Source organism: Lethenteron reissneri, chromosome 33, assembly GCF_015708825.2.
Source record: "Lethenteron reissneri isolate LAM-NWPU_2019-01 chromosome 33, ASM1570882v1, whole genome shotgun sequence".
Classification (NCBI taxonomy): domain Eukaryota; kingdom Metazoa; phylum Chordata; class Hyperoartia; order Petromyzontiformes; family Petromyzontidae; genus Lethenteron; species Lethenteron reissneri.
Window position 1 is genome coordinate 13,638,384 of NC_083811.1, and position 24,924 is coordinate 13,663,307.

The 24,924-nt window shown below is 44.3% G+C and overlaps 1 protein-coding gene across 1 annotated transcript in view; it reads right to left on the minus strand.

The window, feature by feature from the left end:
* AKT1S1 (AKT1 substrate 1) overlaps window positions 1-24,924 on the minus strand; it is a 47,601-nt gene that overhangs the window by 22,049 nt on the left and 628 nt on the right. The window contains exon 2 of the mRNA XM_061564670.1: window positions 13,156-13,790. Coding sequence (XP_061420654.1) covers window positions 13,156-13,729 — 574 coding nt within the window. The 5' untranslated portion in view covers window positions 13,730-13,790. The remainder of the gene's footprint in view (window positions 1-13,155; window positions 13,791-24,924) is intronic.

The following is a 24,924-nucleotide window of genomic DNA, read 5'->3' on the forward strand; positions in this document are numbered from 1 at the left end:
CATGTAGTTGGGATATCACGAGCGTCAACACAACACCGCTCTGGGCAGCGGTGGCTATACCCCTCGCCTATAATTATCATCCAGCACTGTGGAGGCAGCAGCGAGGGTTGGTGGACCGCCACACAAACGCCCGTGGACATCCGGGTGCCGTAACCCTGGCTCGCCAGCAGAAGGCAGTGCAGCAAGTGCGTACAAAATGTCCATTCGTCCCATCTGTGTGTTCCCCAAACCTGGCATGCGTGGGTTATCTCTGTTTTTTTCCCCACACGTATGAACACTCGTTAATTGCACGGTGGTGTGTGATGCAGTTGCGTTAATGACGCTATATACAAATAAAAACACATTATTATTAACATATAGATTGTGTTCAGCTTCACCACAGTGAATCAGGTATGAGTGTGCGCGCTTAGACCTAACATCCTGTGCCGACTTGAGGGCTCAGTGGCACACACGATAAAATTATCACGGTAGGGAACTGCATTGCTACTATAATTACTCATATCTACATTGGAACAATGTTCACATTTTGTGATTTGGGCTATCAATTGCCTCACACTGGCTTCCTCTTGAGAATGGTGTTAAAATAGTTCACCTGCTCTGCACTTTACAACGAAAACACTTTCTTTCCTGGAAAAATCACATTGTGTTCTTCTTAAAAACACTCCAACACGACGACAAACACAAATTCATGGCTCTTTACAAACCGGCTCCAGTGGCCAATGCACCAAACACGAGGCTTCTCAACCGCATAACCATACAGTAAACGACTTTGCAGCGTACACAAGTTCGCAGTGCCGCTCGCATTCAAAACTGCGGCGCGGCTGTGGGAAGTGGTGCTGTGTCGTTTGGCAATAACAGAGGTCTGTGGTTACAATGTCATCACGAGTCATCCACGCAGGCAAGCGGCTTGGGGAGTCCTCGGAGGAGCCAGCAGAGTTGAGCAACAGGTTACATATTGACTCGGCTTGCTGAGCTGCAACAGGCTCAGCAAGTGGGGGTGGGGTAGCCAGCCCCATCCAAGGAAGCAGCTACGCAGAGGCAACCAATCGCATTGATCCACTGCCACACACCCCCTGTTCGGAGGGAGAGTGCAAGAGAAGGGGGGTGCTTGTTTTTGTTTAAAAAAAAGAGGGCTTGTTTGTTCTGAAAAATGTCTTGAAGCAGTGGCATATGGCTCCGTCAATTAGCTGCCATGGTGGCTGGACAAAATATTAGGCGGATTCCTGCACTCTGACGGATAAATCTGGCACAGATGACGGCGAAACCAGGGTGTGTGTGTTTTTAAATCAAGTTTAATAAAGCAGTGCGAAAATCGGGAGGACTTGCGTATTTTTCCCCCCATTTTCAATGCTGACAGCCAGACTTGAAATGAGAAATTTCACTGACGGGAGTGAATTTGATTACAGGGACACTTGAGAATTGTGCGTAGTATAACAACCAGCTCAACGTTTGAAATATGAAGGAATACTATACTCTATTGATATTTTAATCAACTACAATGAACAGAGTTTACATCTGATATGGCTGCATAACGCACGTGGATCGTGAGTGCCACATTTGATAATGAAATTGGTGGAATGTTTTACATTGATGTAATATATTTTCTTGTTTATTACCAGAATTGTGCGATAGACGATTAAAAAATATATTCTGTCATAGGATGTTTAAACATTGTGCCGTATTAAGAGATATTCAGTGGGTACTCAATTGTTTTAAAATGTGACAATAGCTACTCGCCACACCAGTTCCACGATTGGTATGCACAATCATGGGATTCATACCAAACCTGAAATTATGTGGGTGTCAATTTCCTTCTTCATGTGCGATACATTGAACTATAAACATTAATTCTCGATTTGAAGCTTTCGTGACTGCAAGGATTCATATTCTTAGGTTTTTTCGGTAAAGTCACGTAGGTAAAACATCAAAATTGATAAAAATAAAATAAAATAAAGATCACGACGTTTCGGAGGCAACACAAGTCTCCGTCATCAGGTGGGACCGTCACAGCCAGATTAGCTGCATCAAGTGAGGCAATGCAGCTAATCTGGCTGTGACGGTCCCACCTGATGACGGAGACTTGTGTTGCCTCCGAAACGTCGTGATCTTTATTTTATTTTTTATTAATTTTGATGTTTTACCTAAGTGACTTTACCGAAAAAACCTAAGAATATGAACTATAAACACTACAAATTGCTTGTGCCACATTCCTGTAATAGCCACCACCTGTTCTACAGGACGTTTGATTTGTGTGGTTATTGCGTTTTGTATTTCACTTTACAATGACCTCTAAAGCAAGTTAAATTTTGATTAAAACTATAAATTAAATTATGTTGAAGCCGTGCTTGGATATGTTTTGGTGCAGCTATGAATCCACTTCAAACCTACTGTCCAATATATTACAATAAAATCTAAGTTAATAAAATATATGAAACCAACATTGTTGCAGCACTATGAAGTCCGCTCAAAATAGCAATTTTAAATCTTCTTCAATTCAACAGCAAATATCACTGGATCCAGTACACGTTACTTTTATTTTCACTTTCTACAGCATAGCATTGCAAGGCAATACTATTTTATGAAAATGTAATCTCAACAAAAATGTGTTTCCTCCTCGAATGCCAATATTGTGGCATCTTAATTTTATATGCAATGCACTCCAAACGTACAGTTCTGTGAGGCTATCACGGTATGGATTGAGTTCTTTTCGCTCTCGATGGCAGTCATCACCCCTCATTCTTTCGACTCAAAAACCCAACCACTTCGATGCTTCTGTGAATGCTTCTTCAGGGGTTGAAACGATGCCTGCAATCTGCACCAGGTGCTATGTCTGGATGATGTTCCAGAGTTCCTAGAAGCCACATTCCATCATTGTGGCCCACTGTGAGCCTGGGATTCCATGGTAGCATTGTGCACATTCACAACGCAAACAAGTCCGCTCAACTATGAATACTTCTTATAAAAAGTGCTTTTGGTGTACTCCTACAAGGAATATGTAAACCAACTGCCAAACATGCCTGGACATCCATGAGTTCGAGTACATCTGTGCGTCTGTCCGCTCATACAATGGTGTGTGTCCACAGCGCCTCTCCTACTTAAACGTAAGAAAACGCATATACCACCCCAGCGAACGTCAAAACACGTTCACTCACTCTGTGGTCTGGTCTCCATCCAGGCATCGTAAATCAGAGCAATTCAAGATCTGGAGTGCAGTCAGGATGCAAGCTGGAGAAAACACAGAGGTGGGGTTTGTAACTACCAAACGCTTTCAAGCTATATGCCATTGGGCCAAACTTTAAATGAACTATACATTTAGTCTATAGTTAGTCATAGCAGCAAAACTATTACACAGAAAAGTAAGTTTTGTCATTGATTGTGAAAAGCTTCAAGGACTGTGCATTGGAACAAGTTCATCTTGACGGAAATGGAATCTCAGGTGACAAATGTTTACACGGTGCTGCCTTTTACCCAGCACCTTTCTTTTAAAACCACCGGCGTTGCTGTATTCCCCCACACATTCTGAAATTGGTGCAGACTCAACTCTAGGTGAGCTAAGGCACACTGGGAACAACCCATTGAGTTTGCAGCTACTCAAGTGCCATGTGCTGCACTTCAACAGCTGTTTTAAGTTGCCACATTTACGCACGCACCCTTCGGTGCCTTGTCCTGAGGAAAAAAATAAAAACCCACAGCGTTACTTTGGGATCTGGAAACCAAAGGCTCACCAAGGTATATGCAAAGTAATGTGTTTAATATACTACAGTCTGTTCCCCTATAACACGTGTTTCCATAACGTGAATTGGATACAATGCGATGAATGTATTAGGGTACACATTTTTTATAATGTGGATGCGAATTAGATAGAACGCAATTGAGTGAATGGAACTACGTCGTGCGAGTAGGAGTAAGTGGTTGTACGGCTGCCTCGAAGTAATTTCACACAATGCGGGATGCTGCTGGATACTTCAAGTTGCTACCCACACACCTCAGTCTTTGTTCAGCCTGCATACGCATCTCACGTGTTATCGCGGACTGTGCTTTACCCTATATGATTTATTATAACGCGATTTTTCCGTCAGGAAATCAACGTCAACAAGTCCGACAATAGAGGATAGCATATCATAACAAGGGGGGGGGGGAGTGTAATGGCCAGCATCATGCTCAGCCACCACAAACCAACAAAAAACCCACTGAGTACTAATTTTAGACCGAGTCGCATAAGAGGTGCCTGATTCAAGGGGTCTGATACCAATTGCCACCGGTGTAATGCACGGTTATGAACAGAACCCCGCGTTGATGAGATTGTACCGCAGTGTACTACATTATTAACCACCACAATAAGACCACACAAACACGCGAGTAACCTGTTATTCGTCACATTAACAGGCGTCAAATCAGACGAGTGTTTTTATTTATTTGTTAACAGTCTAATGTGTTGCGCTGGTTCTAAAGACATATTGCAAAATAAATATCCAATTCCTTCAACGGTAGTTTACGAAAGGCTCCGCGCTCTCACCTGTGAAGCTGTAAACGTCTCAGTAACCCACACACCTGGCCCAAGAGCCACCAGAGTGCCTGGCTGAGCAGCACCCAGGCCTAAAGCCTCCTTACTAGGGCATGTGATGATGCATCGGTTCACAAACTAATATCGATGTGTGCTCACGGTACATGCATAAAATCGAGCAGGTAAGAGTTATTTTCAATTTCATACAAATACAATTATTATATTACATTTAAGCTCATGGAGCAAAATTAAACCGTACACAAAATAAACAAGACATTCAAATGGCATGAAAAAAATAGACGAAAATTATGAACTATTTGAACAAACTGTGACTGAATCTACACAATAGAATCGCTGGGTGTGTTAATCGTTATGTGCCAAAGCCTCCTTTTCTAACCGGTAGGAAGAGGTGGTGTCACCCTGTGGCAATCGCACAGAAACCGCACTATGATCTGCAACCACGGTATCCGGTTAACCAAACAAGTCACAAGGCCGGGGCCAAGAGTCAGCAGATATGTAAGGTTACGTACACACAATGCAAGCTCGCAAGACTCACAACTTTATTTTGCATCCATTTACAGCTGAAGTCAGCACTGGCGCAGATAGAAAATCATACCAAAGAAACTAAAAACACAAAGCTCTTGTGTCTGCAGGGCCTCGGTGTTGAACACTGGGTTCACAATGAAGCCGAAAGCCTGGGTGTGTACGATCGCATCGTCAAACATGGGAGTTAAGTTTCTCAATGTGTACAAGTTAGGTCGTGCAACACTCACTGCACAAGCTTGCTTCGTGTACATTTGTGCTAATTTCACACTTAAGATTCAGTCACGGACTGATACCAGTGTAAAAAGGCGTGTGCAAACATTCAAGACGTATAAAAGCAAGAAAACAGCTGCTGTTTTTGTTCATGAAATCTATTTAAAACATAATTGGCACCATATTTTTGTCTAGGACTTGTATGATTTATTTTCCAACTCATCAGACTTCACAAATAACAGTCCAGTACATCTCAATAGTGCTATTTGTGCCAAAGTAAAAAGCTACAAAGAGCATAATTTCAGCCTGGCATGGGCCATCCACAATGACCTTCAACAAGCCTGTGTTGCTCCACATTTAGTGTCATCTTCAGATATGCAATATAACCAACCATTTGTGATCTGTTTTGGCATTGTTGCCAATGGCCGCATTTCAACATCTTCCAATGTTTTACATTAGAGTTCACGAGCTGACAATGTTGTGGCCCTATAAATGCAACAACACCCAAAGATGTGCATTGCATGTACAAAAGCTCTCAGCCTTATATAGACCACCAGCTCAAAATAACTCGATGTGTGGCCATTTTGTTGTGTAGACAGCCAACTCAGAATGTAGCAGCAGTGAATCATAGACAACTGTAGGACTCATCAGTCCAGTAGACTGCAATGTTCACTGCTGCCAAATGATTCTGGCAGGCCCATACATGGAGAGGACTTACCTTTACATTATGGGGATCCCATTAACGTAGCTAAAGGCAAGAATAACACAAATCTGTAAATCATGAGAAAACCCATCACAACAGAAAGTGAAGACGGAAAATCAAGTAGATTTAACAACACACGAATATGTGCAGTGTGTACAACAGCCTTATCGAGACCAACAGCTCAAAAGCACTGAATGTATGGCCATTTTTTCTGCTGTAATGGGGTTTTATTGTTATTTACGGATTTGATTAATTGCCCTGGCCCTTTAATCCAACACAGGCACGAGCCCAAATATGCAGATCATATTACAACCATATTTAATTGTACACTAGTTTTTACAGAGAATGAATAGAAATGCACTTTCTCCAGCAAGACATAGAGCTTGGATATTATAGAAAAATGTGCCGTAAAAATGTACATGACATATGCATATGTAGGTTTAACACACGTTCATGTGTGAAGTATTCTCTTAAATGCTTCCTGTTATAGTCAAGACACGTTAATGTGCAGGGCTCATGTTTTAAATGTCCAATCATTATATTTTTGGACATTAAATGCTATCAGTAATTACACAATTAATACACGTAATGAGACTTTATTGGGATGTTTTTGTTTAGATTACAACAAGATGCAAGGAAAATCTGCAATTAAAAAATAACCAAAGCCATAGTAAATTAATTATACTATATTTAGACTGAAGTCCCAATACAGTCAAATGTCATAATAAATGCATTAAAAGTGTTTTGTCTGTGTAGAGTTGCATATTGGCATAACATCAAATAAAACAAGGATGCAGAATATCAATAATCCATACAGATATGGAGGACCACAATGTGGATTCTGTAATCGGCAGCACGCCACAGAGGTAAGTTCCGTAATCCGGGAAAAAAAAGTGAGCACCGGCACGGTGTGCCACGGATTACAGGAGGAATTAGCTACGTGACTCCGTCAAGCAGTGACAAATGTGTGGCTTACAGGAAAAGCGCAGCACATGACAAGTGGCTAACTTAATCTGCGATACATTTGCGGATAGTTACTATTTTTGTTTAAAGACCCAAATTAAGCAAATCAGCCTCAAGGGTGGACAAGTAGACCAAATACCCTCCAACGGGGGCTCTCTTGAGCTGTCTCTAGCGGAGGCCCTTCTACCAGCAACGGTACGAGCAAGCCAGTGCAGGGCTGCACCTTTACCTTTTTACTAAATACAGTGACAAAAATTGGCTTAACATCCCAAGCAGAAGACTCCTGAGAAAACTCTCTCAATACTCAGAGGATTTCCTGGGTGACTGTTTAAATTTAATTGTGGTTTCATCATGTTTATGACAATAATTTCCCCCCATTGGTAAGACGTTTAATTGTTTAGTTCACGTCAATAAGTATTCTGGAATGATATCTGCAGTTGTGTGTCTGTAAGGGCTGCAGGTTATCGTAAACATCCAGAGCCCTAACCAGTGTGCAATACATACCAACAACAAGGCATTAAAATAGAAAATCAATTAAACTGACTCATGCCCGTGTATAGAGAGAAAAACAATATTACGGTGGCATTTTCGTGTACAAGTGAGCACGCACCTTTTGCAATGGAACAGAGTACACGTACAAAATAGAAAACACAAACGTACAACAAATTCACAATGAAAGTTCTAGTCTTGTGCTGTAAAGGGAAAGGTAAAATATATATAAAGAGTGAACGGAGACACCACGAATATTGCAAGGACATACATTTCATCACTGTGACAACTGAAAGTCTACCCCCTCCCCCTCCTGAAGCACCTAGAGATTCCAAGCAGTCTGTTTTTTTCTCAGGCATCATTACAGAGTGGTAGAGCCTGGCCCAGAGGCGTTGCTTCAAGCGCAACGCTTTGGGTAAATACGGTTTCTGAACATAGGGATTGAAATTTGGGATGCCACAAGAATGTGTAATGCCAATGCAGCACACATGTGCATCACACTGCAGCATAACAACCCAAGGTGTCCGCAGCAAGGGGACTGTATTTTTTTGAAGGAAGCAGAAAAGGGAAAGTTTGACGAGCTTCACGCATGCGGGAGGGCCCAGTGTTATGACTGGCTGCTCATAGCCACGCGATAATTTCCGTTACTTGCACCGCCATAGCGACTTACGCAGGCGTAAACCACAAATTTTGTAGTAACATACCGATTTGCAGTGGTCGAAATGGAAATTTAGAAGCCCTGGTATGACACCTCTTTCGCCCACTGCCCTCAAGACACCAGTGTAGATTTGTGTTAAAACGTTCTGAAATGGGGCCTGAATACATGGTTAGTGTTGTTGCGAAAGTTCCAGTCCGGCATTCTGTCGTATACGGCCACATGGCCACCAACTGCCTATTTCAGAATTCCCCATAAACTGCTGCGACTATTTTTGGTGCCTTATGTTGTTCTTCAAGTGGAGAGGACTAGACTTTCCACCACTAGCTAAAGACTACAGGTGGGAAAGAGCACCACCCACTGCACTGATGATTGTTAGTTTAGTTTGACTTTTGACCCACCTATTGTTCGAGGATGGCCCTTGCCCTGAGCGTCTAGGAGTGTCAACTGTGATTCGTTTAACAGTGCCATAACCTGCTGAAAGAAAGTAACTTAAAAACAGTCTGGAACTTACATGTGCTGCTGGACGGGAGGTGATAGGAGAGCTTGGTGGCATGATTGGTATCAAACAGCCACGTCACGCTGGGAGTGGATTGTAGGGGTTTCCTGTCTTCAGGAGGCTGGATGTGGGTGTGGAAACCATTTTTAAAGGGACACTCAAGTAATAGACCACGAAAAAATTAAATCGGTTACTCCTCTTCGCAGACTAGTCACAGCTCGAAAACAGGCTACATTGCTTTGTTTTAGCAAAGTTTTTTGAGAAAACGGAATATAAATAATTATATTTTCTATCTGTGACTCAAACCCATCTCCTACTTATTTTGATTCACTGTAAGGTAATTTAGAGACTTTCAACCTGTGTGATAGTATTTTTTCCAAGGTGCAAAGCAATATAAAATATGTTGCTGTACAATGTGATAGCTAACTCGACCCATGTTATTCCAGTTGTAAAAATGACGACTCTACAATACCATAGAAAAACATGCAGGCCCCTGCATTTGATTGCCATTTGTATCCCAGTGTTCCAAGCAAATCCTTTACAAACAGTGTTGTATTAAGTATCCCCTACCAGTTTCCCCAAATTTAATTATAAAAGGCAATGTGTATTTGCAATCGTTTAAAGATACGCTACATTGTTCTAACGTAATTTTGATGAATATGCTCAGGGAGGAAATATCAATATGGTGCCTTAACAGAGAACGAGCCTCAAGTTTCACTGATCAAAGTCTGAATGATTCCGACAAAAAAACACATCGATGCCAAACTGTAGAATTTGTGCATTCGCCACATTCCTCACGGATCAGGCTGCGCACGAGCGTAATTAGCTGTCTGGACACACAGGGCTTGCCTGCAAGATCATGGGTCTCGAGTTCAAGCTAGCATGCTGAGGGCTGGGGTATAGGCACATGCCATTCGCCCTCAGACAAACGCGGGGGATTATTCGAGAACGCCGTCGGGTTCTGTTGACGTGGCAAGGCAAGCAGCGTAAAATCACCGCAAGCGTTCAAAGCAGACCCTTCCTGTAAACAAGTCGTGCTAAGCTCCTGAATTCACCTGAACGATGGTTCAACAATTACTGTAACTGTACCGGTCTTCGAGGATCAGGCTGTTCTCTACAGGTAAGGCTGTAAACAACTGTCATGGACATCAGTGGCTGTGCTTTGTGCAGCAGGCAGGCAAGCAAGCGGTGATGACCGGTCAACAAGCTTTGAATGACGCGAGGGGTGGTCCGAGCACACGTGCGCTGCTGACGTGTGTTTGTGCAGGTGGATGCAGTCGGGCGGGTCACGTGTGCACAATTGCCGTGCCAAACGGCACGGAGGCCAAACCAGTGTGCTCATGTGATGCCACGGCTGGGCTGTCTGACACATTCTGATGAACCCGTAAAAGAGTGGTGGACCAAGGATGTGTCACTCGTGTTAATCATTGCCTCAAGTTCAACATCAGCCCCACCACTGATTTTTACCACAGACTGGTAAAATGCAAATCAGGTGCACTGTACGCGAGCTGAGAGTGTAAGAGGCGATGAATACAATAATTTTGGAACTACAGCTCGACGATACAATGCCTGTCTCCTGTTTATGAAATTCCGTTTAACACTGTGGTGAAATAGATAAGCAGAGAATGTCTCCTTCATAGATCGGTCTCTCCACATAAGATGTAAAAAGATTTCTTACACAACCCGTCAGCTCCACGGCCTTCTGGGAGTGAATAATTTTAGCCTGTAAATATTAATTTCTATCAAGGCTATATAGGATCATCAAATCTAAACACATTTCAGCAGCACCGATTCAGGACAAACTCTGGGCCGGTTTGTAGTCACATCAGCAGTCACAGGCTTGCTTGCATCAATGCGAGTGAGCCGCCAGATGTCTGTAGGCAAGGGGATGGATGAATTAACGCTGCCGATACAGGTAGTCCCCGACTTACGATGGTCCGACTTACGATATTTCGATCTTACGATGGTGATATGACAATAATTGTTAAATATTTTACATTTCGCGTGACAGGCAAACGCAGCAGCGTACAAGGTACGATGCTGTATGTTGGGACGCAGCCGGGATGTTCTGTACGCATCTCCCGCCTTGTGTGGCGATGCCTCTCACTCTCACCAGCGGTCGATGGAGTTAAGTTGTCTCGGTGTTCAATGCATGTTCAAAGTTTTTATAGCAGATAGGATTGTTTCCTGAAAAAACTGTATGAAATTGCAGTTCATATAGGTAGGCTACGAATTTACCTTGTTTTTTACTTAAAATTTTACTGTGCAATACAGTATTTCAATTAATAAATACATACAGTATACAGTTTATACAGTACGGTACTGTAAATTGCTCTGTTTTACTCAATTATCAACATTCTTTAAGACTCCTGGGTAGGCTAGGCAATTTTCGACTTACGATATTTTCGACTTACGATGGGGTCGTCGTAACGCATCTCCATCGTAAGTCAGGGACTACCTGTATTATGCATTCCCAAAAGGCCGTGGGTGCCATTGGGTTGTGGAAACAATACTTTTCGTTTTCATGTAAAGAGACGTTATTATCGTCAACAGTATACAATATCGTTATTATGAATATATATCTGTCTGCATATTCATTTGTGTTACTTATATTTTGCACGACACACACACGCACTTAAATTGTGTCAATACGTTGTAACATCATTGACAAATGTGGGCCACTGCGCGTGTGTCTGTGATTAGATCCAAGCAATTAAAATAACGGGACCTACTATGAATCCCCGACAAAACCCACACTTACTCCGGCTGTCTGGAAAAGGTGAAATAATGATTAACGGGACACTATTTGGTCAAAGGGCACCTCTATGGATGAGCTGAACACAGGCAAGGGCCTTTTTCTCTGCAGCGCCATCAATAATGGTAGAGTCCATGAGCTGACCAGGTTACATATTTGTTGCCTTTGTTTTAAAGCCGATCGGTGCCATCCCTGACCAAAGAAAACCAGTTAGGCACCACAAAAACCAGTTCTTATTCGCCCAAAAATGCCATCTGAATGGTTCTTGCTGGCTGCGCTAGGAGTTATTTAGTCTGATCTGGCAACGGGGGTCATTGAAATTGCACCAACAAGGGTTGCATCATATTACAGCACGAACATCCCAACACGGTGCACTTACAACAACAATGCGTGTAACTAGAACCAGACACGTTGTCTCAATAGGCTACCACATGTTATTAGAGTCTTTCGTTAAAGTCACGTAGATAGGTTCAAAGCAAATAACAAAAAACAAAAACTACGACGTTTTGATCACAACACAAGCGGTCGTCTGAAGACGACCATTGGTGTTGCGATCAAAAGATTATTAATTTGTGCAGTCACAAAAGCTTGAAGTCAAGATTTAGGCTACCACATGCTTTACATGATGGATGGCTACCTACCTGCTGAACCGTTCTAATCACATACCGACACGTCTGTAGGTGTAGGCAGGCAGTTGGTTTCAGCAGATTTGTGAGGTTAACCATCATCAAAGGTCAGATTAACAATGTAAGGAGCTGACGATACACACCATAATAATGTGACGATAAACAGCCAGGCTGTGTACAGACATCTAAATATTCAAATTCTGATGCTTGAAAGCCGAGCAATAAGCAATGACAACCAACATACCAGCTGTGTATCTGCAGTGTCATGTGACACCTGGCGTCCGAGCACAATGATCCCAGTATATGTGGGGCTCAAATCATGAAACCCTACGGCATGAATGGGTGCCATTACATGTTGCATGTGAACGACACCAAAAGACACGCACTTCCTCAAAAATTGCTCGTGGTGACACTCTTGCGTTTAAGAGCCGTTGACAATACCGCCTCTCGGAATGACACTGCAATGCTGCGTATTTACAGTGTCAATTACGTACAAAACGGTTTTATTCCAGCACACTGTGTATGAAAAGCCTTGATAGACGGACGAAGAGACATAAATGTGGTCCCAACATAGCTGAATGCCACCGCAATGTGTTATGATTATACAAGCTGTGATTATAATGACATTGTAGAAGATTCCTAATAATGGTGCAGAAAGAGAAGAGAAAGAAGTGAAGGTGATGTCACCGCATGAGATGACAGCAGGGGATGCAGCTAAAAAAAGCATACAATTTGAATTTGTATTGATGTTCATCAAGGGAGACAATACATTAGCGACCACACAGGCAGCTATTACATTCATAGTAAAGTTTTTGCCATGTTATATTTGTTTCCACAGCTCGATTAGGCAACACAATCCTTGCACAGGCCGAGTACAACAGTTGCATGTGATGCTACAGCTTAACACAATCAGTGGCAGCCCCCCCCCCCCAGCTCGAGATGTAGTGTTCCTCACGAGACATCGCCAGACAACCTTGTTACGTGCCCGATAGTATGTCGAGTATATGCCGCGGAGATCGCGATGTCCGAAACGGGCCTCAACCATGCTTTGGCCTGCCCCTGGGCCACCTCCAATCCCAAGGAAGGCCGTCGTTGATTGCACGCAGAGCTCGTGTGATCCACCAACATAAAGTTAAAATATCTTAAAACAACAGTATACAATATACGGTGGATTTGGCCAGAACGGGCGACCGAGTAAGACTGACCTCCGGCATCGCGGCTGTCACGTCGCCTCTCCTCTTCGTCCTCCTCCTCGTCGTCCTCATCGTCGTCCTCCTCCTGCTGCTGCTGCTGCTGTATGCTGCGTTTCACCGGCTGCCCGGCGTCTGCGCGGTCTAGGCTGGGCACCGGCTCGCCGCTGCGCTCCTTGTGCAGCACGAGCGACACCGGCTCCCGCACGCCCGTTGGCGTGGCGGAGAAGGAGCCGCGGCCGTAGATGGAGGGGTAGCTCTGCGAGTAAATGTCTCTGTCGGAGCCCGCGGCGGTGTTGGCCCCCTGCTTGTCGGGCTGCGCTGGCACTGCTGCCGCCCCCTGGATCTTGCGCGCCGCCACGAGAATGGTGGCTCGGTGGCAGACAGCGATGTCGTCAAGGAAGCGGCGGGTGGCCTCGACGAGAGTGCCGCCACCCTGCACGGCGTACGCCAGAACGCCGGGCTGCGTGCGGGGCTGGTAGGCGGTGAGCAGCGCCACTTCGTTGCCTGTCTGGCGGCGGTACTTCTCCACCTGGTTCACGAGCGCCTCCCAGCTCTCCTTGTGGTTGTCGGCCATGTTCATCGCCATCGCGGAAATGAGTGGAGCGGCGTTAGCGCCCGGACGACGTAGAGTCACAGAAGACAGCACTCTGTGAACACACACAAGCTCCAGATTAATGCAGCATAATAATTTTAATAGTATACCCTCGGATCAATGACATTGATGGAGGTCCAGCTGGGAATAGAGGCCAATCCTTTATTTGTACTGTTGTAAGTTGTGAATCAGTGCCCAGAGAAATCCCACAAATACAAGATAAGCATTCAAATAGTTCTCCTGAATATAGCTTAATGTGTTACTTATATTCTCCACAATATACATTGTACTCTTCACGATGCCGATTTAGAATTACGTATTATATCATATCTTCAAGGAAGGGTACTTGCTTGTAACATCTGGCAGTTTGCAAGCATTGGTTTAAGCAAGCCTGACTCTGCCGGAGACACTTTATGCCGAAACTGGTCAATATTTTGCTTATTCTGAATTACTGTAGCTGAAATTATGCACTCCCAGAAGGCTGTACGGCTGATATGTTTTTAAAATATTTTTTGTTATTGGGCATTTTCACATGTCCAGCACTTTCAGAAGGGGGCGTACACAGAGGGTGGATGTGGTGGGAGGGGGAACGGATAATGAACTCGGTTAATAGTGGCCGATAGGTTGTTAATTATGTGGACAGACATGTATATGAGGAGACATTTATTGCTCATCTATTTTTCACACACAACAGGAGTCCAATACTCAATCCCATCAGATATGTAAGAAACCTACTTACTGCACTGTCCTCTGGGCATATCTAATTGCTCAGCAAGTGTTTATGTATTTCTCCCATGAAACTTGTTGGAAGAGGTGACTGAGGACTGCCCTGTATTATTCACCAACACATTTTTTTATTTACATTTCTGGATTGAAAGCGTGCATCATCTGTTTATGTTCAGTTAAACATGGTGCACTACAAATAAAGCAAATAGCCTATAAATGGCATCTGCAAGCTTGGTGGCATCCTGTCACCCCCGGATTAATAAAACACAACAAGCTCAGTAGAACAGTTTTGGGACATGGTGAAAACCATTACCGGTTTTCATTGCTACCAACAGCTTGGGGAATCTCCATGTAAAATATTAATTGCCAGGGACCCACTTTCTGCCCATGCTCTTACTGCTGGAACAATTGTCAGAGCTCAAACTGCTCAAGATAAACCCACAATTTTGGTTTCTAGCCAGGCACATCCGTGCCAAACACAGCCCTGTCATTCTGCAAAAACAGCTTTCCTGGGATACAGCCATAAATGCCCATCTGCGCCTCTTTACGTGCACGTTACAGTTGTGTAGGCATTCTAAAGGGCTCGTGTACTATGTTTAACATGCTCAGAATCAGAATCTTTATTTACCCTGGAGAAATTGGATGAGCTATGAAGCTCGTTTTCACAGATGTCCAGTAGGGGCAGATCAGAAAGCTACAACAACAAACAAAACAAAAAAAACTATAGGAGTGCTCGCTTGACTTTATCCATTAAAAGACTTACCAAGGCAACGCACATACATAGCATACATAGTACATCAGAATATCAATACAAAAACTATATCAATGCAATAGTCAAGTCCAGTTGCAGCGGGTATGCTCTTATCCGTGACTTATCTGAAACTCCTAATATCAACAAACATTATCTATCAATGGAAAATATTATCTGCAGAAAGACTGCTTGTATAATAGGAGCAACAAAAGTTGCAATGGGCTAAGAATTTGCTAACCAGACTTCAACTCTGGGCCATGGCTAACATCAGTGGAGTGATATCTGAACCGGTTCTGAGCCCCCCTTTCACCAACCCACACTGGTCAACATGGTGAAACAATGCTAAACAACCGCCATGACTGACAGACCTCGGGGAGGCCTTTGTCGAGCAGTGGATTGACGTAGGTCTGTAAATTTATTAGGATTTCTCAGAAAAGAGGGGTCACCCAAAAGTGGCAGCAATAACTCATCGTCTCACAAACACTGCCGAAGGCGACTCCTGTTCCCATAGCTATTTCTAGGATATAAAACGACTGCGTAGGTTTTCACGGTTGCGCTGCATAGCTCTGTTTTTCAGGTTGTACCACGTACTGCTCAGCATGATGTTCAACGTTTTGCTGCAAATGTTGGCAGCAGTTCCGGAAGACGATCCGAACATACCTTGAGGAGAATGCAAAATTCCCCCCAATAACCACATTTATTCACAACCTCCTATACTATCGTGGATTAATAACAACAGTATCTGTGATGTTGAATATAATGATGGTGTTGAAGATGATGATAATAATGAATTGTTGATGGATTATGACTGATTGATGATACAGATGGACAGATTATGATCTATTGCGATCCTGATGATGATGCTAATACAGTTTAAGTGTGCTGTTGCGCTGCTGCGTCTCACCGAGCTAAAAAGCAATGTCGCACCATGCACAGCCTCGTACTAAGGACGTGCGATAGCGCAGCGTGCGCACCACTGCGCCGGGTGAAGGTCAACCGCCGTGGAGATGGAGCAACGAGATGAGGTCATTTATGGGCACGAGATGATTTTGGCAACAAAAGACGGCGAGGGCATAGAGAGATCTTCATTGAGCAGTGGATAGACAATGGATGATGATGATAATGGTGCTAGTGATAATGTGATGGTAGTGGGGAGGTGGTAATTTGTGGTGCTGCGGGCACATCAGCAGTACTCGGAAGTGGTGCCCAGAAGTTACATAATAACTCTGGTTAGCCACAGCCGTTCTGCAAGTTAGAGAAGTTAATGGGAAGTAGTGGGAAAATCGCTCTTATTTGTCCACGTTAATCTGCGGGTTTCCATGCGGACAAAAGTTATTTTGCAATAAGAAAGTGGATGAATAGGATTAGTAGATCACCAGGGAGAAACGAAGAGACAGTGTACTTTTGAGAACTAAACACGAATGAGCTCATAACCTTTCGAGAGATCTGGCGGGAGGCAGCATCCAATAATGCAGAGATGGCTATTATATATCCGGCCAAGTGACACTCCTATGTTTCCTGGCTTACAATCATGGGTTTGCAAGATCAAATCCTTGCTGGGATTAGACTCGGCCCATTCCACCAAGGTCAATAAAATATCTACTACTCTGTTAGAAGTCAATGGTGGCTGTTCAATGCTTCCAGATGCTGGATCCCTTCAACGAATGTGATAAATTCATCATTTTATGACCGATCCCAATGCTCATTTAATTACAGACACAATTTAGTTTGAACTTAAGATAGCTATTGTGATAACAGTTAGCACGGCCAGACGAAGTGTGAGCAGTTGATTTACAAAAATTAAAGTGTTGTTCAAGTTATCTATATATATAAAAGGGAAATTTGTGAATGTGTGTCTGTTCAAAATGTTTAGCATACTTCTTGACATGCAACAAACTTGAAATTTGGCATGTGGGTAGTTTCCAGACTGCACACAATGCAAAAAGTATAAAAATAGACTATTGTATTTTTGGGGGGGGGGGGGGGGCGCAATAATGGATATATTTTGCACGGCAAGTGAGCTGTGACGTCACATCTGTGATGTCACCCGCATGCGGAAGCGTTACGCAGTGTGGCTGCTGATGTCACGCATCCCCCTCCAACCCTCCGCGCGTAAAGTGCCATACAAATGTGTTGCAGGTCTAAGGCGTTCTTCGCGCAGTATTGCTTTATTATTTGAGGCGTTTACTGCCGTACGCACCCTGAAAGTTGTGTGTGTCTGCAGCAAGCGCGTGTATGTGTACCTATAGACGCGCGCGCGTGTGTGTGTGTGGGGGGGAGTGGTAGCACGCTGCGCTATGAACCCGGCGACCCGAGTTCGATTCCCGCTCACGGCCACCGCCGGTGACGATTATTTGAACCGGTCCTGGGCCTCCCCGAGGTCGTCTCAGCCTCAAACGAGTAACTGGCGTGGTGTGTGAACATCGCCACTGGGGAGACAAAGGCGGCCGGGCGTGGTGAATCTAAGTCCCGGGTGAAGCCGGGTAGTAAAGCTAGTAAAACATACAACTTTCACATTGGTGCGATAAAATGTATTTTGTGGCACGAAGAATTGATAAGGAGAGCTTTGGACAAAACTGAAAACTAGTAAATAGCCAACCAGGCATTGCATTATGCATATTTAATAATGTTTACATTCTATACCTCCTATATATCTTGTGATATGCAGGTGTTAAAAAAGCAGAACCCAAAATTACACGAACTAATTATTATTACTAAGCTTACTTGAACTGTCAATTAATTTGTCCATGGTAATGGCATATTTTCCATATCTCTTTCGGTGGTTAAGAGCTAAATGCTCTGTTAAATTATAAAGCACCTGGGAGGAGGGGCGTCCAACTCGTGTCTGCCTGTGAAAGAGGCCCTGCTGCGACACAGTATGGCGAACAGCCACATCACCCCTGTAGCCTGATTCCCACCAATTCGTGGAAGCCCTGCAGGGCTTGCGTTCTCTGCTACTTACATGGAAGATGACCGAGGACATGGCACATGTCAACTTGCAGCAGGTAATGGCACCAAGAGCGAAGTAGGGGGCCACTATACCTTCTTCGCTCGTGTACAACTCATGTCAGTACATGACGCTAATGGGTGGGTACCGTGCTGTAGGAAATGCCATACATTTCATGTAAATAGGTCTGTGGTTATTGAAAAATCCGATGATGATGGGATTAAAGAGCAGGCCCGTTAACACTAGTGTTGGCTAAAAAGATCACTGTAGGTCAATAAGCTACATTTTCTAGTGAGACGAACGGTATTACAATGCTCGGGAAAAACACCATACAGGTTAAATCTTGACTTAAAGCTTTCGTGACTGCAGGAATTCATATTCTTGGGTATTTTAACCTATCTACGTGACTTTACCGAAAGAGCCAAGAACACCAGAGGTTAACTTATAAAACCAATCAAACATCATTGCTACCATCCACGACTGGATGATTGGCCTCCCCACGCCGTTGTTGGGCATGGGGGGGGGGGGTGTTGCTTGAAAATACTCCACCATGCTGCGCATTGTGGGCTGGGGAAAAGGGGAGGCCAAGACCGGTTCAGATTTCACTCGCCACTGATGTTAGCCATGGCCAGGAAACCAACTCAAGGCCACCGGGGCTCATGGCTCAGTGTGCTAACCACTGCGCCACTGCACCACCCCCCTATCAAACGTAACATGTTAATAGAACATTAGCTTCCAGAGAAGAGTTGAAGCCACTCTGTTACAACAGACCAAAAATCAGCTCTTGCACAGTCTGTCAAACAGTAACCAGCAGTGACTGCCCTGACTGTTTCAAGAACACTAGATGGCTTACACTGCAGTAGGGCATTCTACTTGTGAAACACTGACATGGGCACGGTCAGTCAGCTTGATCACATGCAGTTCAGCAGAATCGTTCTAAATGCCTCCCAAAAAACTACAATTGCTGTGCACGCACCATCATCATTAAGATTCCAACTGAAAGTTATGATCATACTCCCACATTTTTCGAAGAAAACGGATGAAAGTTAAGCTCGTGTTATATCAAGACTGCAATAACAGATAAGAGTTTATTCTCTGCCAAGTCAAACAATGTACAATCAAGTGCCTGTTTGTAGTGGTATTAAATATATTCATACACAGATCACGATAAACACTTTATCTACATAGGCCTGGAATATGCCAAAACAAACCACACAGCAGCACTCACTTTCTTGCCCTTGGCATTGGGCAAACGTTCTCCTAGCTTAGTTATGTTCAAACTAGCTTGTGAATGGAAACTTTGGATACGTATGGAGTTGCTTACATTATTTATATCTCTATCCATGTAGCGTATCCACAAGAATAGCGATGTTCACCATTTAAAGTTCTCGGGTAAGCAAATGTCTATACGTGTAGATTTTAAAGGACAAAATAAGAGTTAAGTTCGTAAGATTCCAGCATGCAATTGGAAAGTTTGGAAGTGAAAATGTGTTTACTGTGCAAGGCCTCGCCAAAACGTGAAAAAAACAGGAGTGGCGCCCAACGTAAACATGCGTTTTAAACAAAAACGTCACGCACATTTCACGTATGCTCCGCTGTGGAGTAGTTCAACACGTGAACCATTGACAAAGCTGTTGTGCATGCAGTCACACCATGCCGTCACATAATTAAATATGCAGCGACACTTGAATTAAGAATGTGTTTGTACCATAATGTGTTTTTTTCGTGAATCACAAAAACTGTCAGAAAAGTGTTCTATGATGAAATTCAAATAGGGCCTCATGTATTCACTGTGCATTCTTCATAATGCATTGACAAACTATTCTGGCAGAGTTCATTTTCCAACTTGCTTACTGAAGATAAATGACCAAGGTTACACTGTAAGCACTGCCCAGGTTGTCACAGTATTGACACCGGTCTAGCGGCTGGATGCCTATCTGGTGCCACTGTGGGATGGATGCCCAGCAACAGCCTGGACAGGGTTCACCACCCTGCCAAAAGGTGAGGCTAGAGTGGACACCTTGGCGATGTGGACTATAAAGTTATACACAGGGATACGTTAATAAAAGTATTCTTACATAACATAAACCAAAACAAGTGTGCGAGATATGGTAAGTCCAGCCTGCAAAGTTCTGGTTCGGCATAGTTGCTGAATCTAGTATTTATTAGCTTATAGGATTGCCTGTAGGCTGAGAATATAGGTTCCCTGACTTATTTTCTCTCTTGACAACGATGTCATGTAATGGGGGGAATAATAACATTCAAGGCTCTCAAAAACAGCTGAATTTGCATAAGAAAATATTATTCCCTATAGCTTTTGTTACTAACGCTGTAGCAAAGCACTTTGCATTTTTTACACCTGGAAGCAAAAAAATTGATGGAGGAGCATTACAAAACCGACTTTTAAATTGTTTTCAATCCGTGATTGTCTTTTTTGGAGGATAGGCATCAACACGACTCATATCTTGACATCTCATCCCATTACACTAGAACTCACACTATGCTGCATTGGTGTACAAGCGCAGGTTCACTAAAACACTCAATTGACGAATGTGTTGTATTGACAAATGTGTTGGGAGTTTTCTTGTTAATTTAAATCTATATGAGGACCAGTTGAGTACTCATTATAAACTGCTGTGGAGCATTATCGGGTGAGGGGGGGGGGACAAGTAAACGGAATTCGGTTCTTCGTGTCTTAATTTTCATACATCGAGGGGCATTTGCTTAACAAAATCCAACCACTACTGATGATTAGAAGGTCGAAACCAGTCCATGGTTTGCTTGCTTAAACATGTGCTGCCGGGTTAATATTGGTCTGGGAAGCCAATAGGCTGATGGGACTCAAACATATTTTTAATGTATTTCTATGTGGAGGCACAGAACCGAGTTTTGCTCGTAATATTTTCTTTCACTGAAGCCAAGTGATCCATCTTCCCATGTTGTGTTTACACCGTTGCTGCACGTGCAGCAGTGAAACGGCGGCACCGCCTGCAAAACCAAACGCACCTCGTGTGTTCGGGAAAGCCTTCAGAATGCCCCATGTCGAGAAAAAATACAACCCCACCCCTCCTCTCCACTCCTTACTAATCTAGTTGCCACTGGCCATGGGGGGTTGGTATCCCAGGCCCCCCCCCTTCCTTTCTTCTCCCACTACAGAGGCCAGCCAAACTCACTCAGTCCTGCAATTGTCACTCGGGACGGGGGTGGGTGGGGTGGGCAGAGGCATACCACTTGCGTTTATTTTTAAATGCATTCCTCTAAGCATAGACACGACCTTGAGTTTACGAACTTTCGTGAAAAATTCGTTAATCATCATTACTTGCTTCGTTAAAAAAAATCATGATTCAAATCAGAATGCAAAGATGTACGACTGTAACTGTGATTTTGCTCAGTGGCACGTATGCACGCAAACCTCATCACCATCATCGAAGTCGTCGTCCCCCATACAGCAAAAACTCGTGATAACTCGTGATTTATCTTGCAGAGTGTTAAGAAACCCAAAAGCTCGTGCCAGTTATTGTTGGGAGGAGGGGGGTATTGGAAGTGCACAGTACTGTAAATAAGAAAATGTTTTGGTGATGCTAAACGTTGTGGGCAGTGGTGCACAAGGACAAATAATAAACAAAAACACTCATGGATTAATAACACTGCCTTAAAACGTGTACAATACGTGACGTTTCTTGCAATGTCCCTTTTTCACGTCACACAGGTCTCCCCCCTATGAGCTGTTAAGAAGTCGCCAATGACCAAGTCTTGGTTGGTTTTTCTATTGTAAATAAACCTTCATAGAAACTCTAGCAGAAACGTATTCCTCTTGTATTCCAGCTGCGTTGGTGGCACGCAAACACCGTGGTTGAGATAACTTGTGGGCTCGGTGATTAGGATCGAGACCTGCCGTGTTGTTTACGACTGGAGGAGGCAGAGGGAATGAGAGGAGAGGGTGTTGTGTGTGTGTGTGATCGTTACCCGACCCGCCTCAATAAAGGCCGATTACCAATGCCATGTTTAGATTTAAACGTTGTCTGTAATACGCGGAAATCTACAACACGTATCGGATAAAGGTGTAACGGTTAAACGCGTCCACGGCATTGTTAAATTACAAGGGTTTGTATGCACGTTAAACTAATTGTTTCCCCCCCCCCCTGTAACATGTGATCAACGTTGCATCAGCACCCTCCCCTCCCCTCAATGCAAAAACGATGGAAAATAAATAAACGCAATGCTTCTGATACAGCGTGCATTTCTTTGTTACTGATCGCAGAATGTCACAAATGCAAAATGCACCAAGCACACGTGTTTTGGTCAGCTGTGACAGCTATTTAGAGCTATAAAAAATACACGACCCCCCCTAAATCCAAACACACACTGACAAACTGGCTCGGTTTACAATTTATCCCAACCTCATTACGCCAAATGCAACGTTTAATGGAATCGCGTTGTTTTTAGAATTTTATTTTTTATTTAGCAGGCTTCCTCGACGAAGACCGCTGCAACCCAACACTGGCAGCGAGATCGCCTTTGTTAAAGGGCAGCGGCAGTGGACGAGCGAGGCGAGCACACACACAACCATCACACACACACAACCATCACACACACACAGCACCACACACACACAGCACCACACACACACAGCACCACACACACACAGCACCACACACACACAGCACCACACACAGCACCACACACAACCATCACACACACAGCACACACACACAGGACCACACACACACACAGCACACACACACAACCATCACACACACACACAGCACACACACACAACCATCACACACACACACAGCACACACACACAACCACCACACACACACACAGCACACACACACAACCATCACACACACACACAGCACACACACACACTTGTTTACGTCTCTTTGTTTCCATGTGCCTTGCCCGCTCTGTCCCTTACAGCACTGAGTACCATAACACACACACACCACACAAAGCACCATCTCACACACACACCACCCAAAGCACCATCTCACACACACACCACCCAAAGCACCATCTCACACACACACCACACAAAGCACCATCTCACACACACACCACACAAAGCACCATCTCACACACACACCACACAAAGCACCATCTCACACACACACCACACAAAGCACCATCTCACACACACACCACACAAAGGACCATCTCACACACACCCCACACGAGCACCATCACACACACACACCACACGAGCACCATCACACACACACACAACAGCAACATCACCATCACACTCCACACCAGCACCATCGCACACACAGCAATAACTCCACACCAGCAGCATGCCCACATTGCACTACCCCCTTCCGTACACTCCACTCACACCACCAACACCATCACACACTCAGTCCACTAACTCCACTCCAGCATCATCATCACACCAGCATCATCACCACACCACCAGACACGAACACACACACACAAACACGTCTGTTTGCCACCAAGTGACGTCACCACATCGCTTGTGCCAGGCTAGGTGCACACCGAGGCCTCGCAAAGTGTGCGAGGCTCCCTGGCAGGAGGTCACGGCAGAGACCGAGGTGTCATGGTGTTAAATGACCGAGATGGCTGTCAGGATACACACGCACACATCGCATGGACCACACGGGTACACGGTACCTGTACACATACACAACGAGTGCGTGTGCATGCTGTACGTGTACTCACTCTTGCACGCACTCGCATGTGTGAACACAGTGCACACGATACCCACACGTGCACACCAATGGAATCACTCACGTGCACACCAATGGAATCATTCACGTGCACACCAATGGAATCACTCACGTGCACACCAATGGGATCACTCACGTGCACACCAATGGGATCATCCACGTGCACACCAATGGAATCATCCACGTGCACACCAATGGAATCATCCACGTGCACACCAATGGAATAATTCACGTGCACACCAATGGAATCATTCACGTGTACACCAATGGGATCACTCACGTGTACACCAATGGAATCATTCACGTGCACACCAATGGAATCATCCACGTGTACACCAATGGAATCATCCACGTGTACACCAATAGATTCATTCACGTGTACACCAATGGAATCATTCACGTGCACACCAATGGAATCATCCACGTGCACACCAATGGAATAATTCACGTGTACACCAATGGAATCATCCACGTGCACACCAATGGAATCATCCACGTGCACACCAATGGAATCATTCACGTGCACCCCAATGGGATCATCCACGTGCACCCCAATGGAATCATCCACGTGTACATCAATGGAATCATTCACGTGCACACCAATGGAACCATTCACGTGCACACCAATGGAATCATCCACGTGCACACCAATGGAATAATTCACGTGCACACCAATGGAATCACTCACGTGCACACCAATGGAACCATTCACGTGCACACCAATGGAACCATCCACGTGCACACCAATGGAATAATTCACGTGCACACCAATGGAATCATCCACGTGCACACCAATGGAACCATTCACGTGCACACCAATGGAATCATCCACGTGCACACCAATGGAATCATCCACGTGCACACCAATGGAATAATTCACGTGCACACCAATTGAATCATCCACGTGCACACCAATGGAATCATCCACGTGTACACCAATGGAATCATTCACCTGTACACCAATGGGATCATTCACCTGTACACCAATGGAATCATCCACGTGTACACTAATGGAATCATCCACGTGCACACCAATGGAATCACTCACGTGTACACACGCACGTGATGGACT